The 17,723-nt window shown below is 37.8% G+C and overlaps 1 protein-coding gene across 3 annotated transcripts in view; it reads right to left on the bottom strand.

Annotated features, from left to right (window-relative positions):
- The window catches only part of LOC127455427 (protein FAM184A-like), a 41,405-nt gene that overhangs the window by 23,145 nt on the left and 537 nt on the right, over positions 1-17,723 (bottom strand). For all 3 annotated transcript variants that reach the window (XM_051723330.1, XM_051723331.1, XM_051723332.1), the window contains exons 2-10: positions 14,279-15,133; positions 12,665-12,800; positions 12,154-12,335; positions 11,001-11,186; positions 9,256-9,378; positions 8,663-8,824; positions 8,120-8,241; positions 5,600-5,750; positions 1,786-1,998 (exon numbers count right to left, since the gene is read on the bottom strand). In XM_051723330.1, the coding sequence (XP_051579290.1) occupies positions 1,786-1,998; positions 5,600-5,750; positions 8,120-8,241; positions 8,663-8,824; positions 9,256-9,378; positions 11,001-11,186; positions 12,154-12,335; positions 12,665-12,800; positions 14,279-15,133 (2,130 nt within the window). The remainder of the gene's footprint in view (positions 1-1,785; positions 1,999-5,599; positions 5,751-8,119; positions 8,242-8,662; positions 8,825-9,255; positions 9,379-11,000; positions 11,187-12,153; positions 12,336-12,664; positions 12,801-14,278; positions 15,134-17,723) is intronic.

The raw sequence follows: 17,723 nt of genomic DNA, 5'->3' as shown, positions 1-17,723 counted from the left end.
AAAATAATTACAACGTTATTTTTTCTATAATTTTATTTCCTTTCACTAGAATCCCAGCAATCACTGACATAACCAAACATTGCAACAAAAATAACAATTCACTATGGGTGCTGAGCAGTGATACAGTAAACAGGTGTTTCGTCATGGCTTTTACTATATTGAGGATTTTCGCATGGCTGGAACTTTTCATTTTATAATATTGAATTTTCCTACTTTTCACTTGACACTCCGTCACTGTATACAGTAGCTATTTTCTCTTTATCACACTGCCTCCCTGCCACTCTTCGTATATAAGCATATAGGGGAACAAAGCTACTGTAAAAAACCTTATAGCATCCAGCGCCACCAACTAAATGAAAGCATGATGAAAGCAACTATTAATGTTTTTTCATTAATTAGTAATCCTAAATATGACCAAATCAGCTTAAACAAGCTTTCTTCTTGGCCACAGAGCCAGGCAGGGAGAGATGAAGTAAAGCCTGTTAGACTCTACATGACGCCTCAACTTCAAACACCATAAAATATTCTGTGATGTGTCCAATTTTTAAAATGAAACAGCAATATGCATTTGTTTTTAAGAGTTGACAGTAGACAAAGAGGGACATAAAAAGGGACATTTACCATCTGGATGTCATGCACAATGGAGATTGTCAATGAGGGGTGTCCAAGTGGAGGAGGGTAAGACATGGGTGATGTGTGTGATTATTGCTGCATGAGAGGAGAAGAGGAAATGGACATGCTGAAGTGACAATCAATAAAGGATGATAAGAAGTCACATACAGACGGAGGACAGGTAACATGCATCCTCAATTAGCTGTAATGTGCACGTGTGCATGTAGAGTATGTGGGCAGTATGAAACAGCATCAGCTCATAGTTAGTACTACATGTCAAATGGCTGGAGCACTATGGAAGCAAGCAATACTGAAGTATTAATAACAATGTTATATGTTAATAAATAACAATTTACACAGGATTTAACAGGTTTTAGGTGGGACAGCCGTCCAAATTAGGGAAAACATCAAGTTGTATTACAATGAATATACACTTACTGAGCACTTTATTACTGTACACCTATACTGTACACCTACATATTTATGTGATTATATAAACAGCCAATCATGTGGCAGCAGTGCAGTGCATAAAATCATGGAGATACCGTACAAGTCAGGAGCTTCAGTTAATATTCACATCAACCATAAGAATAGGGAAAAAATATGATCTCAGTGATTTCAACCGTGGCATGATTGTTGGTGCCAGATAGGCTGGTTTGATTATTTCTGTAACTGCTGATCACCTGGGATTTTCACACACAACAGTCTCTACAGTTTACTTAGAATGGTGCCAAAAACAAAACACATCCAGTAAGAGTCAGTTCTGCGGACGGAAACGCCTTGTTGATGAGAGAGGTCAACGGAGAATGGCCAGACTGGTTCGAGCTGACAGAAAGGCTACGGTAACTCAGATAAACACTCTGTACAATTGCAGTGAGCAGAATAGCATCTCAGAACGCACAACACGTCAAACCTGGAGGAGGATGGGTAACAACAGCAGAAGACCACGTTGGGCACTTTATTAGGACCATAGTGTTCCTAATAAAATGCTCAGTGAGTGTAATTTCAAGAGATACCTTTAGTTTTAGCTAACGTTTTTAGCATTTAACGTTAAAGCATTTAAGGATTTCTATGTGTCTCTATGCAGCTTCTATCTGGGAGATCCAGCATATATACATGTTTGCACTTAAGTATGAGTGTGTGTGAAAGTGTTTGAATGTAAGGAGCAGGTACCCTAAGCTCAATCTGTTGCGCATCTTCCATATCCTGCAATGCACAGCAGTGGGCATCCTGCAGGCGGCACTCTCTGTGCTGATGCTCCAGTGCCAGTTCCTGCAGCTGCTGCGCCAGGTGCTCGCGCTCCTGACTGAACTGCGCCTGCAACTGCTGCAGCGCACTTTTTGACTGAGACATCTGCAGTTCCAGGCTCTGCTTCAACAGAGAGATCTGATATAAGAGATACACAGAGAACAGGTTTAAAAGACTTTGATTAGAACTTTGAACCATTCAGAGAGATGGAAATTGTAAACAGTGGATGACTTGCATTTGATAAAACCAATGTAAAACAATTTTGTTACTGGAAAACAAAATGATTAAGAAAACTAATTTACGCAGTGTGTACATTTTTGGCTTTACAGGTTCATTAAATCATTTGCATATAACATCTAAAAACAGGAACTTGCTGTTAAAATGATTTCAACTGCCGTTGCGCCTCTCTAGGTAGCTTAATCCTAAATTCCATGTGAATTAAATATTCATTCAGAACCGCTGTGCAGTTTTTGCTGACCTATCCCGTGGTTCCCTAAAATGAAAAGAAATATAATCTTAACAGCAATATACAAGAGAAGAGAGACTTTAATGCTCATGCACTCAAGAAATAAGGTGAGAACAGGATTAAGATGTAGAAATAATAATGAGAAGTCTTTCTAATCACCAACAAAGAGAATAAAAAGAGAAGATGGTGAGCACATCTCTGCATGCAGCAAAAAGGCAGGCCTAAAATAGACACTGAGACAGTAAAATGAAGGCAATAAAGAGGAAAGCGTCTTACTGAAGCTTGAGAGGCAGTATTCAGCACCTGGCCTTCAGGACGAGACTAAACTGGCCTTGAATTTACACATAGATTCATCTAAACAAACTGCCAATGGAACTGATTATTTAGGGTTGGTGGACCATGCGGGAGATGATTGCAAAACCAAACTATAACATACAGTATATCTGTCTTTATGTATTATTAATACAATACATTTTATAAAAAAATTTTTGCATTGTGTTTTACATTAGAATGCACCTTAGAAAACATAATTGTTGCAGATGACAACAGCGATAATTATTTTGTTACTATTTTTTGATAATCAATAATTGTTGATAGGTATCGAAATATTATAACATATATTAGAAAAGATGCATAATTGTTTAGTACTTGGAAACATGGCAGAAAGAGAGTACACGGTTTATAAAAAATAAAATAAAAAGCCCTAATATTGTCTGTTTCTAATATTAGCCTAATCAGACCAATGCCAACAATTAAAAAGTGCAAATACTGGCCGATATGGTGACCGAAAAATTGTGCATTCCTAGCTTTATATAAGATCGGGAGCATTGACCTGAGGAAGCTCTACAGAAAGTTTGAGGACATCAGAGATTTTGACAGACGTCTGACTCTGCTGCTTTCGGAAGCTTCTGACGTGAGAGACTGCGATGTGTCTCTTGAGAGTGACAGAGAGACAGAGTGCAGGAGGCACACCGTCACATTACAGAGAGAGTCAAACATGGGAAATGAGGATGTATAGCAGCGATCATGCATCTTAAAGATCTTTTCATTCCAGAAAAAAAGTGTCTTAAATTTTCTATTAGTTTCAGAAGACAGGAAAACATCAGAGCTCGAAATTGAACATCACTTCAGATAAATCGCTAAAATGACTGATGAATTATGCGTTGTTGATAGTTACTCTGCTATACACTACAGCATTTGTAGTTAAGAGACAGCTAGGGGACTCATTATCATACAAATATCAGTACAAATGTAGTCATGCAGTTCCAACTTAATAAATTCAAGGTGACAAATGTTTAAAAATAAGTTTTTCCTTCATGTGAAATATTGTACTATGTAGATAAACATTCACAAAGCAATGTTTCCTCACCCATCAACCAATATAATTTATGTAAACTAAGATGCAGATTTAGAAACTGTCACAGTGTTAATGTCATAACCATGAACACATTAACATATTACCATCCACATTTACAGATCAACACCTACAGTAGTTAGTATTCAGCAACTTGGCTCATACTAATCGATCAACTATGCTGATACACAGAGGTTAGCCAATCATAACATAGATCATTTGCATATTGTCGCTGTCCGATAAAAAACATATCTCCACTTTTGGCAATTTTGACTTGTTACCATAGAAAAATGCGCCGAATGACCTCTTCCTACTGCTTGAATTGTGCATCGAAATGACCAATGAAAAGATGTTTAATCAGTCTGTTTAACAAGTATCTTGTAAGGTTGTTTATGAGAAAAAGAGTTTTTCCATGCTCTTGAAAAATTCATTTTTTTGGCGATACATGTTTTTCATCAGACAGCGACGATATGTACTGTATGATATACTGTGAATTTTTTTCATTGTAATACAATTTTATTTTGTTTAGTTACACTTGTTTTTTTTTTTAAATATTTGTATTTAGTTTTTATAAACTTGTTTGTTATGTTTTTTGTTTTGTTTTTATCATCTTTTGTTTTGTTACATTTGTTTTGTCACAAGTTTGTTTTGCTTTTACAAACTTATGTTTTGTTACATTTTAATTTAGTTTGAATAAACTGTTACATTTGCTTTATTTTGTCAAATTTTTGTTCTCGTTATGACTGGGGGGCTCACTAGGTTGGGCAGTGCAGAGAAGGGGGTGATGGGCACACGCACACCTTTCCCTGTCTGAAACGCCTGGTTGGCGGATTTTCCCAGCGGCTTGGCATCTCACAGGCCGGCGGAAAGCGAGGGTCATGGCGGTGACTCGGTTACCCATTTCCTGGACCTGAAGATCCCGCTCTAAAGCTGCGCGTGGCATTTAAAGACAGCAGTTACGAGGTACCATTAATTCACACAGCAGGTGTGTTTCTTCCCACTGCCAGCGATGTTAAGTTCAGTCACAATACTTATACTACATACACTGATGTTGTTAGATATTATACTGTTTTATTATACACCAGGGTGAAAATAGCATATACCACGATTTATAGCAAGTGTAAATATCATCTACTGTAGCCTACCATACCTTAACTTGGTAATTTAATTATTTCTTATTAATTTGCACATAACTTCATTCAATATATTTATTAATTTGTGCATGTGATATGTGATTATGTTCTTTCTTTTTTGTACTTCTGAAGTAGATATAACTGTGCCGATAAACTACAGTTGATAGTTATGCCTTTTTAAGCTTTATGCTTTTAAATAAATAGACTTGTTTATTTGCACAATTTAAACTTGCTAAGTTATTGATGTTGGGTGTGTTTGGACAGGTGTACTTGAAGGTAGGGGGGCCCCATTTTGAAAATCTGCTTAGGACCCCCAAAATGCTAGGGCCGGCCCTGTTATTGTTTTTATTAAATTTAGTTTTGCTACATTTGTTTTATTTTGTCACATTTTGTTTTGTTTTTGCAAACCTTTGTTTTGCTACCTATACACAATTTTGTTTGTTTATAAAACAGTTATTGCTTTGCTACCAATACACATTTTGTTTTGTTTTTACAAAATTAGAGACAGTATTCTTTTCACAAAATGCTGTCAATAGAAGCTAACTTGTATTTAACCTAAAACAATCCTTTAAAAATAGGGTAGCAAAAACAGTAGCCAGAGAGAGGATTTTAAATGGTCATGTTAAACTTTAGACCTTATTGGTGCAAGAAACCTTGACCAACATCATAAGGACACTTTAAGTTAAAAACATTTTAAATGCATCAAAAGTCAAGAATATGGTCTCTTTTAATGAGGACAATGGGTTTAAATGACAAAAAGCAGCCACCTCTGTGACCTTTAGCTACCTGTTCCAGGAGATCCTCAACCTTTCTCTGCCAGCTTTCTCTGGCTGCCATCATCTCCAGGTCTCTCTGCTGGGAGAGTTGCGTCAACGCTACCTGCTTCTCCGCCTGATACTCGGCTGTCAGCTCTTCCCGCAAACCTTTCAGCTCAGCCCTAGAAATGTGTTTGCAAAGAGACAAGAGGCAGAAAGGGTACAACTGACAGGGTAAGCAAGAGACAAGGACACCTTGCTTAAACAGTGTGACAATGTAACTGTGACAGTGAGAAAATAAAATGTTAATAAGAGTGACACAGATGTTTCGGTAACCTTCAGCTCAGCTGACTGAATACTGTGAGCTGTTGTGCCATTGTGCAGACTGGATGTTAACCTCTTACTCTTGTAATTAGCATATTTGATCCAAATGCATGCCTGGGTAAGAGGATTTGTCACAGGCTTTGATGCATGTCAGACTGCTCTTATTTTAGGGCATTACACATTTGATTTACCGTGTGCACACTCAAAATTGCAAATACTGCACAGTCACTCTTTATTCAATTTAATGCACTGTGTGACATCAGTGTAAGGAGCAACTGACTAAAAGTAGTGGTGCCACTAGCTTAAAGAGAAAGTTCACCCAAAAAAATGAACATTCTGTCATTATTTACTCACACTTGTGTTGTTCCAAACCCGTACGATTTTCTTTCATCCATGGAACACAAAAGGAGATGTTAGGACAAAGATGTACAGTCTCAGTCCTCATAAAGCGATTTTCCACCATCGGGCCAAACAGGTCTGAGCATGGTGAGGAACGGTCCCAGTAGCGCTTCCACTTGATTCGGCACAGAACGATTACAAACCGCTCTTAGCCTGGATTTCATGGCACAGTTAGCTAACCGCTCTTAACCTTAACAGTGGAATGGCTTTAGTACGTGCCGACTCACGATTGTCAACTTGCCAACACCAAGGTAACTCAGTTGTTTCTGGATAGCTGGCAAAGTTTGCTAATATTTTGGTGAAGATGATAAAAGTAAAAATAAAAATAAAAAAATTGTATGTTTAGTGTTTCTTTTTGATTTTATGATAATAGTATAGTACATCAGGAAGGTAGATTACGCTAGCTAGCTCATTAAAACTCACATAATATATCAATATATTAATCATATAATATTTTGTCAATAAATTTCCTCTTTAGCTAGTCTTGGAACTTTAACCTTTTAGCATTCGCTCCAATGTTTACCTCTCACGCATCACCAATTTAAGTATTTGTTATGTACATTCTGATTTTGCAATGAGAACTGTTGGCCCGATGGTGGAAAAGCAGCTAATCACTTTCTTTGCATCTTTTTACATACAGTGAAAACGAATGGTGGCTGAGGCCGTCATTCTACATAACATCTCCTTTTCTGTTCCACAGAGGAAAGAAAGTCATATAGGTTTGGAACAACATGAGGGTGAGTGAATGATGACAGAATTTTCATTTTTGCTCATTTCTAAACTTTTAAACTGTAAGAGATTAAAGGTACACTCAGTAATTTTTTCCTCATTAAAAAAGTTTAACTGCTAAAGACATGAATTGTAATTTTCCAATATATGTAGGAAATCATGACCATTAAAATGAAGACTCCAGTCATATCAGTAACCATATAACAGCTGTTTTATTCTACATGGAGAGGGTCCGCACATGGTAATGTAAGAATCACATAACCAGCTGAATACTACTCGCTTAATCTCAGTAACCGTCCAGTTATTTGACACTTTCACTCATTGATTAAAGTAATCATGGCTGACTGTGAATACTACATTTCTACAATGGCATCTGAAACTGAAAACTATTGATTTTAAATGATGCTGCATCCAAGCCAATAGGTGTCAGTGTAAGTCCAAGATGACACAATGACAAATGTTACTAAGTGCACCTTTAATGAAAAATCTGCTTAAAATGGTGTACATTTACATAAGAAAAACACTTCATTTAGTATTTAGAGTAAATTAAGAGTAAATGTAGTGGTTCAAGTTCATTCAGAAATCCTCATTGTTTTGCTACCAGAAAAACATGGCTCTGATTATATTATAAATGATATCATCGTACAGCTGTATTTATAAAAAATATTGCTCCCTTAAGTAGCTTTAATTAAGTTAAAGCTACTTTTTGCTAGTAGCTTGTAGTGTGGCAAACTACTGTTGTAAAAGTAGCTTGACTTTAGTTTAACTATTGTACATTATGAGTTATTTCAAAGTAGCTTCTCCAACACTGGTGCACCGACAAATCTCACTCCATTTTTAGCAATGTCTACAGCAGGGGAAGACTGGCCATTGGGAGAACTGGGAGTTTTCCTGAAGGGCCGGCCGCGATAAACTGAAATTGGCCACCGTGTTATGCAGAACGGGCCACAAAATGGCACCGCGATATGCCGAAGGGGGCAGCAATATGCAGAAAAGGACAGCAACACCCCCCCAACAACTTTTGGGCCAGTTTCTATGTAAAATCCCGGGCCGATTTCTCTTCCCAGTACGCCCCGGTTTACAGTGATGCATGACTCACCTTAGAGCATCGGTCCACTTGAGGTCCAGCTCCTCTGTGATTTTGTTCATTTTCTGTTTCTCCTCCGTTTTGATGGTGATGACCCTTGCTTCGTGCTGCTGTTTCTGGGTCTCTATTTCCTCCTGTGAAGTATGGATAATGATGCATCATGGGAAAAGCAAAGAGAGACGCATAGTTTGCTGTAGAGCTGATTACACAAACGAGACCTTCAGACACGCAAGCTCTTTCTGCACTTTGCAGGCTTTAGAGCAGAACAAATGTGGCTGTTTTGGGTGCCTTGAAAATTGAATGAGGCTTAATTTTTCTTCTAACATCTCGCCATGCTCTATTATCTGTTTCTTACTGCAGTGATTGCCACACCGAATTCACGGCTATCGTTCTAAGTGCTGAGATGCGTCAGTGGATTTCACGCTTCTACAAGCTGCTTCAATAATATTTGATATAAATATCTTGTAAATGTTGCCTCTGTTTTTCAGTCAGAATGAGAGATTAACTCAAAATGCAAGTTATAAATGATAAATTGAGTCAAAAATTGGAGCATACTTGTAGATCTGTGAGCAGGTTGCTTGTCTCTCTCACTCTTGCCCTGGTTGCGTCCAACTCAATAAGAAGCTTTTCCTGGCTCTCTTTAAGACAGGAGATGTGGCTCTCAGCTCTATCCAGATTTTCTTCACTCTCCTTCACCAGATCCTTCAAATGAGCCACCTAAGAGAGGCACAAAGAGAGTCAAATCCACAAACTCTAACAAATAATATCTGTCTGGCAGAATTGGCATCAAGACCAGACCTTCCAAGAACCAGATCCACACCAATAGTAGACCCGCTATGACCCAGACCCAGACTAGACCCCTCAAAGTGAAGATCCAGATTAGACCTAGTCTTCTACAGCCACACTTTTGACTATCGGCATTAAGTTGGGTCCACTCTGTAGCTTAATGGTAATCTAATTTAAGCATTAAAACATTTTGAGCCATATAATGGTTAAGGTAATTATCACTTTTAGTAGACTGGAAATAGACTTCAGTCTTGTTTGAGAACATAAGCCGAGACCCAGGTGTTAATATGGTCTCGAGAGGTATTGAGTCCAAGACTTCAACTCTGCTGTTTATGTCAATGCAAGACTTTGCTAATCTAAACCTCTTGGTTGGCCATATTGAGCTTGGTTGTCAGTTCCTCTCGTATAGTCTCCAATTGCTGTTGAAGGTGGTTTCTCTGTTCTTCCAATGACAGACACCGTATCTCAAACTGCTGTCTCATCTCCTGGGTAATAAAAAATGAAAAGAAAATATTAGAAGATACATGGAAGGATATCCAAATAAGAGGTAAATCCAGACAGTAGGACAATCTGCCACTGACAGATGGAGTCTTTTTCCATTTAATTACAAAGAACCAATAGCTTTGCTGAGCACTGCAACATTTCCCAAAAATAAAGTGTCACGATTACCATGAGATGACAAGAATATTAGTCTTGAAGATTGAGAGCTATTTTTGTGGTGCTACAACACACTGTCATCGCTGAAATGAGAAACGGCTGTTTGCATAATCAACACCACTCAACCAGGAGCAGTAAATGCAATTTAGAATTGCTCTCAGGGTTTGAATAGATGATTTGGGAACAGTGTTGATAAAACACGTCTTGTTTAATAGGAATGAATATTCCCATTTTTAACTTGTCTGCGATTCTTGTGGGATACCTACTGTAGCTACAGTAGCTCACTTAAACTTGAGAGATGCTGCAATTTTTTTTTTTTCATTAAGTAGTACACAAACAATGACAAAAAATCAAAAGAAAACACAAGGGTGTGTCTATCTAGCAAAAAAAATTATATCCGATTTAATTTCAAACAGATGCCCAAACTTTAAAGGGATAGTTCAGCTGGCCTTCTGTTTAATAGTGTGGCATAATAGCGTTGGGAGACCACAAGAGGGTGATCTATCATTTACTGCAGCCGAGTCGCAGGTAGGAAAAGCACCTGTATCACACACAGATGACGAGCTGATGTGGCGTAGCAGAAGGCAGTCCAAAGTTACTATGGTTTTTGTACTTTGAGAATGAACAATGTAATGCTGATGAGTTTGCGGGTTAGTGCATGAAGCTGGTGTAACTGCACAAACTGAACGATTAGAAATTACGACATTTGTTGTGCAATTTCTCTGTATGTACTTGTGAATAGGCTTCATTCAAGCTGTCAAACCACAAAACTACATACTTGTAACTGAAAATACATTGCATACAAAAGATATGTATAAACAATATATCATACAGTGATGGCTAGAGTAAATAATCTTTGTCTGTTGATAATGGTTTGTGTCGAATTTAATTGAAAACTATGCAAGAAGCCCTCCAAGGCACTGCAGAATTTTGACACTGAGCGTTGGCGGTGTGTGCGTACCTTTGTAGAAAATAATTGTTACAAATTTTAAAATGCGCCATGTTGTCCACCAGACGCGTCTGGTGCGCAACCCCCTTTAATTAACCCTGCTGCTCACACTTTACCAAAGTTGTGTTGAGAAATATGTTTGAAAAGACAAAAACTATTGTGCAACGTGCAGCCCTATTTATATCTGAAACAATCCCGATACACTGTATATCGATAATCATCTGGAAAATCTTCCGATTATCGATTCCTGAAAAAGGTACCAAGCCATTTTGGCAAACTTCAAATAGTACAAAAATAAACACCATAAATGTAGTCCATACGCACTATATTTCAGTTCTGCTGAAGACATTCGATAGCTATGTTTTCTCCTTTTGTGGCCCACAGAATGTTATGGAATGACACAAGGATGAGTAAATAACATTTTATGACTAATTTTTTTTTTTTGGATGAAATATTATTTTTAGCACCAAATTCTTACTTAGAAATATACAATGTTCTTACATTGAGTAACTGGTTCTTCTCTCTCTCAGCGGCATTGCGTGCACTCTCCTGCTGGACTCTGTGTTTCTCCTTGACTTCCTCTACAGCCTCTGTCTGGCTCTCTTTCAGGCAGTTCGTTTCCTCCTCAAATTTGGCTCTGACCCGCGCCAGCTCCATCTCGTAGTTCTGTTTTTCCTCACAAAGTGACTGCAAAAATAGCACAGCTTCATTTACACCTTTGTCAAATCTCAACATCTTATGTTGAAGAACATGATAATTGTTTCCAGTCATCAGTGACAGGTTTGTAATTTAAAATGCTGTGTTGCAACACTTTGTGACAAATGCCTGTAACTTGCACATGGTCTCTGGTTTGTATGATCATATGGTAGCAGCTACATTATGCACCAATTTTTTTAAAGGCGATGTGTGTAATTTGCTAAAATACTTTCTCCTATCCCATATTAATATGTCGAGTCAACTAGTGCAAACAATTTTGCCAAAGAGTGGGCACTTTGGGGCTATCAAAACATTGTTCTGGTTGTTTGAGCATCATGACCAGCCTCCCATGGCAACATCGACTCAATCAATAGCTTGAGTTGGGGGCGGTACTTCTGTTTGCTCAACCAAAGGTAAACCGGGGGGTGTGTTCTAAAAACCTGTTCAAACATTTTTGCAATTATGTTTGGTGACGCAAGAGGTACAGTATTACTTCACACTTCACCTTTAAGGACATTTAAAGGTGTACTCAGTAACTTTTGTTTTTGTATCATCTTGGACACTGACACCTAGCGGCTTGGATGCAGCATCCTTTAAAATCAATAGTTTCCAGTTTCAGATGCCATTGTAAAAACTTAGTAATCACAGTCAGCAATGATTACTTTAATCAATGAGTGAAAGTGTCCAATAACAGGACAGTTATTGAGATTAAGCGAGTAATATTCGGCATTCAGCTGGAGAGGGTCCATGTGCGGGCCCTCTCCATGTAAAATAAAACAGCTTTTATAAAGTTACTGATATGACTGGAGTGTTCATCTCATGTGAGTGGTCATGATTTCCTACATCTATTGCAAAATTACAATTAATGTCTTTAAGATTTAAACTTTTTTAATGAGGAAAAAATGACTGAGTGCACCTTTAAATCAACCTTCACTTACAATCATGAAGAGTGACATACCTTCTCCAGGTTGAGGATTTTCTGGTGCTGCTGTTCTTCTAGTGTTTTAATCTGTTTCTGAAGTCTCTCTCTCTCCTCCTCTAATTGTAGGATCTTCTCTTTTAGTCGGTTCTGCTCAGAGCCTAAGTCCCTGATGGTGGCCTCATGGCTCATTTGGGTTGCTTGAAGAGAGCCTATCTGACCTGTAGAAGAAAAACAGGTGATATTTGTCCAAAACAAAAATGGTTAGATTAACACTTCTCCCAAAATTAAATCATACAGTATATTCTTGGCAAGCACTGGTAAGTCAATCATTAATAGGAAGCAGAACTCATTCCATGTGAAAAATCAGGTAATAAGTTAAATAAATTCAGGCCAATTAACTTAGACCCATCTAAAACATTTTGTTATATTAAAATATTAATTATTGAACTGAGCTGAAACTCCCACATTGCAGCCTGAGTGACTCACTGTCACATAGCAGAAAATATAAGGCAAAACTTTCTCATTTAGCCATGACAATAACTCTCACTGGCTTTGTGAAGGATTTCATTGGCCTGCTGCTGAACTCGATCTCTGCTTCCCTCCAGCTCATATTCTGTATCCTTAAACTGCATCACCCAAATCTCTCCATCCTGAATGGCCTCTTCCAGCTGCTTATGTAACTCCTGTCAAGAGGTACAATCCCTTTAAATTACTTTTATAAACCATCTTAACATTTTAAAGGAATAGTTCACCCCCCCCCCCCCCAAAAAATCATTATTTGTCATTATTTACTCATCCCTCATGTCATTACAAACCTAAATAATGTTATTTTTTTCTGTTTGAAGTCATGATGTTTGGTTATAAGACACTCCAGAACCAACTAGATGTTAAACATCCAACCTGCACCATAGGCACCATATTTTATTTGAGAGCTGCAGATTTTCAGGAAACAATCCATAAATTTCAGTCTGTTCACCACACAAAGACATTGTAAGGCCTCAGAAGACTTAACATATAGCGCACAAGTTGTATGGACTACTTTTATGATGCTTTTGTTGTGCTTTTTTGCCCGTTTTTTTAGAGCTTGACAGCTTGTAGTCAATATGAATCAAGGGGGACTGAGAGCAAAAATGCCACTGAAAAGAGACAAAAATGGCCACAAAATCCATAATGAATTCCTGTATTTTGCCATAAGTATACATGTTATTTTTTATCCCCAATTTGGAATGCCCAATTTCCAATGCGCTTTAAGTCCTCGTGGTGGCGTAGTGACTTGCCTCAATACAGGTGGCGGAGGACGAATCTCAGTTGCCTCTGCATCCGAGACGTCAATCCATGCATCTTATCACGTGGCTTGTTGAGTGTGTTACTGTGGAGACATAGTGCATGTGGAGGCTTCACACTATTCTCCGCGGCATCCACGCACAACTCACCACGTGCCCCACCGAGAGCAAGAACCACATTATAGTGACCACGAGGAGGTTACCCCATGTGACTCTACCCTCCCTAGCAACCTGGCTAAATTTGGTTGCTTATGAGACCTGGCTGGAGTCACTCAGCACACCCTGGATTCGAACTCGCGACTCCAGGGGTGATAGTCAGCATCTTTATTTGCTGAGCTAACCAGGCCCCCAAGTATACATGTTATTGTATAAAGTACAAGTGGATGTCTATGGAATTAATGGGTAAGAGGTAATACATCCTCAATCTACTGTAGTTATTTATATTGAGAATTTATGTTAATTGACTGATTACAATGAAGTACTTGAAATAAAAGGATGACACCATTTATTTTTTATTTGGTTAGAAAAGAAGCCCTTTAAAAGGAGTAAAATGCCCATGAATATCAAAAACAAAAGACAAATATCGCCTCTTAATGGAAAAGTAATTTCTGACCCAGCTATAAACTGTCCATGTATGAAAAAGATATATTTTAAAAATCTTTAAAATATCTTCTTTCATGTTCCATGGAAAAAACAAACAAACAGCATATGGGTTTGCATCAACATCAATGTGAGTAAATAATGACAGAATTAAATTTTTGGGGTGAACTATTCCTTTAGTGTTATTTATATGTATTCCTTACATAAGTTTTAATTCCCACATGAATCTCCATTGCCCCTTTATTCATTAAGTGTACTAAAACTGCAAAAATCCTCACCTTGATCGTGACCTCTGCATTGTTGAGAGACGCCTGCAGTCTGTTGGTCTTGTCCCTGCTCTCTCGCGCCACCTCCTGAGCTCTGTGCAATTCGGCACGGAGTTTACATAGGGTCCTCTGGAGTGCTGCTTCCTGTAGCTGGAACTCCTTCCTCAGTTCCACTTCCGTCCTCTTCCAAGCCAGCAAATTCTCTGTGGTGAGCTGTTGCGTACGCCTCATGGCTTCCAGCTCGCGTTCATAGAATCCTTGAGCTTTGCTCAACTTCGCCTCATATTCCTCAACCAGCCTGACCTTGTCCTGCGTCAACTCCTCAACACGCTCCATGAGCGATTCCAGCTCTGTACGGTGGAGCTCAGCTAACTTCTCCTGCTCCAGGCTGGAAGAGGCACTCTGGTTCTGCTGGCTCTCCAGCAGCTCCTGCACTTGCTGCCGATGGGCTGATTTAAGCTCCTCCAGTGCCCGTCGTTTCTCCTGCTCAAACTGGGCCTGAACTTGGCTGAAGGACCGTAGCTTCTCCTCGAACTCATGCCGCATGTCCTCCACTTCTCGGGACATGGAGACCACACGTTGAGTGTGCTGGGCCTCTGTGCACAACTGCGTGTCCTCCATGCGCTGGCGGTACATCTCGAACTCAGCCAGTGCTTGACGTTTCATGTGCTCGTGCAGCTCCACGGATTCCTCCAGGGACTGCAGGCGCCGTTTCAGGTCAGCCTCATCGCCGATCTTGCTCTTGTAGTGGAGGATCTTCTCCCGTGTCTCTGTCAAGATGTGCTGGACCTCCTCATCGTGGGCCTCCTTCAGAGACTGGATGGCATCTTCATGTTCGTCATTTTTTGTGTTGAGGGCATAAATTACCTATGAGGAAAATGGTTAATAATAATAAGAATATAGTGCTGCTGTTCAAGAAAACAAAAAAGACAAAAAATAAAACAAATTTAAACATAAGAGGCAAAATACCTAATAGAATGAGGGAAAAAAGAAACAGAAATAAAATAATACAAAAGGCACATCGATGCAGTGCCACAAGACAAATACACTTACATCCAGCATATATTTTTTGAAAACAAGCCTCAATATCTTATGCAGTTTATGTTTTCAGGTATTTTTTTCTTTGTGTTAAGGATTTAAGTTTAGATATGTTTACTGGAAAAGGACAAAGATACTTGTTAAGAGCATGATATTTCATGATATATATGATATTGCAGTGCAGGCATATACAACAAAAATGTGTCATGCATTATTTGAGTGCATAAATAACACTGAATAAACAAATATTTTTTTATTTAATGATGAAAATTCAGCAGAATCATAATGCAGAATCAGTGACCTTTGGGTATTATACAGTTCCTATACAGAAAACTCCTAGTGTGAAATGTTATTTTGTATAATTTCATTTTATGAACATTGTTACGAATGGAGAACACATGTTTTAATACATCATACTGAAGATGTATGAGATACAATTAAAGGATACAACTGGTAACAGACCAGCTTCTGACTTATAAAAAAAAGTACTTGTGAAGTCATTCAGGTTCAAAGGTTTTTCTCAGCCAAACATTTCATTATCGTGACTCTCTTTCCGTGTTTTTAAGAGTTCCACATCAAAGCAAGCGGCCTTGAATTGCTGCTCTCTTGTGCTGCTGTTTTTCTTTTCATCTTTAATTGATTTCTTTCTGTCTCATCCCATGTTATTAACATACTGTAAGCCATCCTACTGTAGTTATTCAGAGTGGTTCAACTTAGTCTAATTTGTTTATTAATAAATTCTCTATTATTATTATTTTTTTCTTCATTTCTCATAATAAATCTCTCTATTTACCAAAGAGATGGAATAAAATGTGAATTAAATATAAATATTATAATTCCAAATCAATTACCTAAATTGTCTTCATTTCACATAATAAGCTCTGTTCTTAACAATCTATACCACAGAAATTGAATAAAATGTGCATTAACCCTTAAACGCACACCTTGGGTCTTTAGTGACCCGGGACCTCATTCCATCCCCTGTACCTCATCCATTTACTATTCCTCAATCTATCACTTATAAATAGTGTAACACAATTTTTTGTATATATATTTATATTTTTTATCATGGTTTAAGTACCAAAAGTGTAAACTGGATACTCTAAATTGACCATAGGTATGAGTGAGAGTGTGAATGTGTATGCCTGTGTGTGTGTTAGCCCTGTGAGTGTTTCATTGCCTTCGGCCCGACACGGCTGGAATATGCTCCAGCACTACCTGCGACCCTATAGGACAAGCGGCTATCGAAGATGGATGGATGGATGGACCAAAAGTCTATAGGGTCATTACAGACCCTAGGTATGTAAAAGTGTTGGGTTTTTTTTTTCTCATAAGTTATATTTTTATGATTATTTCATATCTAGTATATAAGTTTACCATCACAGGATGTCTACTTCTTTGTTTATTACAAGAGGAATGAGTTCTGTATTCATACAAATAAATACTATATCACGTTGATTTTCTGTGCAACAATAAATAATAATCAACAATGGTGATATATCAGTCTTCTATATGCATGTACACATACATATTATACATGCTATTTCTTAGCTGTTGTTTCAGTGATTGACTTGTACATTTGACATTGCTATTTGATGAAGAAACAACATGGAAGTAAACTATAACAAGTACAATACATTTGAGTTTACTACTAAAATTATGTAAGTTTTGCATCTATTTAGATTCAATAAGTGCCTGAGAAAATACTTATGTGTAACTTATGTGTAGCTTATGCGTGGCTTATGTGTTATGTGTAGCTCAATTTGTTTTTGACAGCCAGTTTTTTTTTTTTTTGCATTTTCTCTTTGATATATGATAAATAAAACATCAAAATATATTTTATACTATTATTTTCTAACTGTCTTGAAAATATTTAGAAAATTCCTGAACTGTCTTCATTTCTCAACACAGCTCTTTACAAATTTAGTTTTCTTAAACTTACTATACTTAAGAAATGGTCTTAAATGAGAATTAAACTTACAAATAATTTTTTTTCTTTTTTCTTTAAATGACAAAAGGAAACCAGTTTGGATGCAAAGGAAGAAGAGAGGCTCATGTTTGGAAGAAGTTGCATAATGATATCAGAGGTAACAACTAATTTGGCATATGCACAATTAATAAACGGCAGTGTTGAAGAAAAGTGCATTGATTATCTGCATTAAAGAAGCATGCAAGACTCATTTAAGACACCTTTCCTTTTTTAGAAACTAATCATAGATTAAACGCAGCTTGCAAATTGTGTATGGGATTAAAAGGGATTTTTACTGCAGTGCAAAATTGCAATAGCCTATGGTGGGCATCCTCTCCATGGGGGATAAGGATTACAAATAAAAACCATAAATATTCCCGGTTACAGTGTGCTAATATTAAAGTTCAGATAGTATACTGAGATTTCCTGGCAATCTGGAAATAATAATCA

Source organism: Myxocyprinus asiaticus, chromosome 17, assembly GCF_019703515.2.
Source record: "Myxocyprinus asiaticus isolate MX2 ecotype Aquarium Trade chromosome 17, UBuf_Myxa_2, whole genome shotgun sequence".
Taxonomy (NCBI): domain Eukaryota; kingdom Metazoa; phylum Chordata; class Actinopteri; order Cypriniformes; family Catostomidae; genus Myxocyprinus; species Myxocyprinus asiaticus.
This window is presented reverse-complemented; position numbering and strand designations above follow the sequence as displayed.